The 3922-nt window shown below is 40.0% G+C and overlaps 1 protein-coding gene across 1 annotated transcript; it reads left to right on the forward strand.

Annotated features, from left to right (window-relative positions):
* Nucleotides 1-442: 442 nt before the first annotated feature.
* Nucleotides 443-1207, forward strand: LOC145049828 (uncharacterized). Its single transcript, XM_078998182.1, has one exon. The coding sequence runs from the start codon at nucleotides 443-445 to the stop codon at nucleotides 1205-1207; it is 765 nt and encodes a 254-aa protein (XP_078854308.1).
* Nucleotides 1208-3922: the final 2715 nt, after the last annotated feature.

The following is a 3922-nucleotide window of genomic DNA, read 5'->3' on the forward strand; positions in this document are numbered from 1 at the left end:
ACGGAGCAACTCGACGATTTGGGTCAACCAGAAGGTTGACTTTGACCTAAGCGTTGACTTTTACCAGGGGTAAAATGGTCATTTTACCCTAAGGAGAATTATCAGGTTTTGACTAAGTGTTATTGTGGTAATTGTGGGAAAATGTAAATTATTCTGTATTTATTGTAGGAAAGATGGTAGCTAATTATAATCTTAATTGTAGGTAATCCCTATAATCAAGGGATTCCATAAAATAGTTTCCTTTTCTTGAGTTGCCTTGTGTATTAATTCTGTACACTTCTCAATCAATACGTACAAAAAAACCCTAAATCTGTTATGGTATCAGAGCATCCGAAGCTTGGGAAACCTTTTTAGCCTTCATTCTTTTTTTTGGCCTTCATTGCCTCTTCCCTTTGATTATTCGGCCTTTATCACCAAGAATTTATAACCTAGTACCAAAAGAATGACAAGAACCAAGTCAGAATCTGAGGCTCAATCTACAACCCATGTTTCTCAACTAGGAGATTTACAGCACATCCATGCATCATACCGATTGGATGGAAAGAACTATCTCAAATGGTCCCAACTGATTCGAACCATCCTGAAAGGGAAGGGAAAAATCAGCCATCTCAATGGGACAGGACTAAAGCGAGAAGACCCCAAGTTTGAAGCATGGGATGAAGAAGATTCCATGATCATGGCGTGGTTATGGAGTTCTATGGTCCCTGAGATAAGTGATACAATGATTTTCATGGCTAACGCCAAGGATATCTGGGATGCAATCCAACAAACTTACTCCAAAGCCAGAGATGCAGCCCAAGTTTATGAAGTGAAAGTCAAAACTATGGCAGCAAAACAAGGAAGTAAAACAGTAATCGAGTATGCCAATCAACTAAAATCTTTTTGGCAAGAACTCGATCATTATAGGGTAATCAACACCAATTGCACAGAAGATGCTGCAATACTCAAGGACTTCATTGAACAAGACAGAGTTTATGATTTTCTTGTAGGTTTAAACTCTGATTTTGATCAAGTAAGGATTCAAATCCTTGGAAAGCCTGAAGTTCCTTGCTTTAATGAAGTGGTGGCCATTGTTAGAAGTGAGGAGAGCAGGAGAACCTTAATGCTTGAAATCCTTCCAATGAATGGATCGACAATGACAGCAGAACATGTCAAGATAGGAAGGGAAAATAGAACCAACTATGAGTCTGGATCTGGGAAAAAATGATCAATTCAGAACTCAAAATCGAGATGGGCTATGATGCACTCATTGCAAAAAGGCATGTCACACGAGGGATAAATGTTGGAAGTTACATGGCAAACCTCCAAGTCATGAATGGGGCCAGAAAAGTGCAACAATTAGAGATAAAGAACAAGCTTATATTGTAGTTGATCCAACCCCAAAAGAAGTCAAACAAGAGCCAATAAGCCTTAAGCAAGAGGAATTGGAGAAGCTCATATCATTTTTTAGCTCTCTCGAAAAACCTTCTGGTGGTGAACCTTCATTCCCAGGTAAACACCTACTTTCATTTTACAGCTCTCTCGAAAAACCTTCTGGTGGTGAACCTTCATTCCCAGGTAAACAACCACTTTCATTTGGATCTAATGCCTCAAATTCAAACCTAAAATACTCTTGGGTCATTGATTCAGGAGCCACTAACCATATGACTAACTCTTCCAAACACTACTCCACATACTCACCTTGTCCATGTAACAAGAAAATTACCACTGCTGATGGAACTCGAACCACTGTAGCTGGTAAAGGTGATATCCATATCAGCCCATCCATTCCTTTAAAAAGTTTCCTTCATGTCCCAAAATTGTCCACTAACTTGATCTCTGTAAAAAAACTAGCACGAGATTTACATTGTTATGTGATATTTTCCGATAAATATTGTGTACTTCAGGAAAAGGATTCAGGGAAGATGATTGGACTTGCTAAGGAAAAGGATGACTTATATCGTCTTGAGTTGCGAAAAATACCCAGATCATCTCACTCACTCATAACAGATTCTCGCTCACTCATATCAGAACTTGCTATCTCCAATAAAGAAAAAAAATCATACTTCATCATTGTCGTTTAGGTCATCCCTCATTTAGGATTATTAAAGTTCTTTTTCCTTCTCTGTTTAAAACAATTGATGTTGAAAGCCTTCATTGTGAAGTATGTGAGCTTGCTAAACACAAGCGTATCCCTTTTTCTATCAAGAATAAAAGAAGAAATTATCCTTTTTATCTTATTCACACTAATATATGGGGTCCATCTAATATTTCGAATGTGTCGGGTGCACGATGGTTCGTGACATTCATTGATGATTGTACACGGGTTACTTGGGTGTTTCTGTTAAATCATCAATCAGATATTAACACTATTCTCCTTAATTTCATTTCAATAATAAAAAACCAATTTGAAGTCAAAATTCAAAGGATAAGATTTGATAATGCTCGAGATTATTTCAATCAAACTCTCACTTTTTATTTTCAAAAGGAGGGAATAATTTAAGAATCTTCATGTGTTAAAACACCTCAACAGAACGGAGTGTCAGAGAGGAAAAATGGGCATTTATTAGATCAAACCAGAGCATTATTATTCCAAAATAACATTCCAAAATATTTTTGGGGAGAAGCTGTGCTCACAGCAACTTACCTTATAAATTGTAACACCCGAAATCAGAAAGACCAAGAAAGTAAAGGAAAACCATAAGTTAAAGGGTCGAATCGTCGGGTCCAGGGAGGAACTCGACGAGTCAAAGCAGGATCCGGGTGTAGAATAAGTGATCGACTCGGCGAATGGACTTGGCGAGTCTGTTCTGAACGAGAAAAACCCTAATCCGGGGGTTTGCACCCTATTTAAGGAACATTACACCCATTCCCCAGCCTCTTTACTCCTCTTTGAGATCCAGAAGACCTAGAATCGTGAGTGAGAGCCATTGGAAGCAAATTGGGGCATTGTTAAGTGTTTTGTGAAGAAATCTTGAAGATCAAGAAGCTTGGATCAAGGAGGTTCGTGGAGATTCGGATTCCTTTTCAGTAGGAGGACGTTTTGGAGGCAATGAATCGTTATCCTTGGCTTTCCCCTTTCTAGATCCATTTTTCATGGAGTTTTAGGGTTTCTTTGAGAGTATGTGATGAGAAATTGGTGCACAAGTTAGTTCTGGAGTTGAAACTCCATATCTGAGCTCTATTTGGATCATAGATGCAGAAAGCCTTGTTAGTTTCTATGAAAAAGCCTTTCCCCATGAGTTAAGTTCCTTTCTAGCTTGGTTTTTGGCATTAGGGGACAAGAAGCACGTAAAGGTAGCAACTTTATGTTGCTAATGGACTCTAGAAACCCAGATCTTTGGTTTGGAGCAAAGGACTAGCTCTGTAACTCAAAATTATGGGAATACACGTATGGACTCGGCGAGTCAGACTAGATATCAGACTTAAAGTCACGTAGGAACTCGGCCAGTTACATGGGTGGACTGGGTGAGTTGGATGAAGTTAGGCAGCAACTCGACGAGTTGGAAGAACAACTCGGCGAGTCTGTTGAAGATTGCCTTAGACTCGATGAGTCTGTTCTTGGACTCGGCGAGTCAAGTTGCGAAAACCCAACCCCTTCGAGTTAAGAATCGGATCAGTGAGTTGAGTGGGGACCCAGTGAGTTGGACAGGTTAGGAATCGAAAATCAGTAGACTCGGCGAGTCATGGTCTGACTCGGCGAGTCGAGTTGCGATGAAAGGGGTTTCTGAGCTTATGAACTCGGTGAGTCAGTAGGCTGGCTCGACGAGTAGGGTCAACCTGGAAGGTTGAATTTGACCAGGACTTTGACTTTGACAAGAGTTGACTTAGTTGACTTTTGGAGGACTGTCAGACTAAGTGTTATATTGATATTGGTAGCACGGAGAGATAGAGGAGCAGCGCCTCAGAGGGTTGTCGGTTAGCATCCAGAGGGTTATCAGCA

Source organism: Lactuca serriola, chromosome 5 (genome assembly GCF_051521515.1).
Source record: "Lactuca serriola cultivar US96UC23 chromosome 5, Lser_US96UC23_V15, whole genome shotgun sequence".
In the NCBI taxonomy this organism is placed as follows: Eukaryota; Viridiplantae; Streptophyta; class Magnoliopsida; order Asterales; family Asteraceae; genus Lactuca; species Lactuca serriola.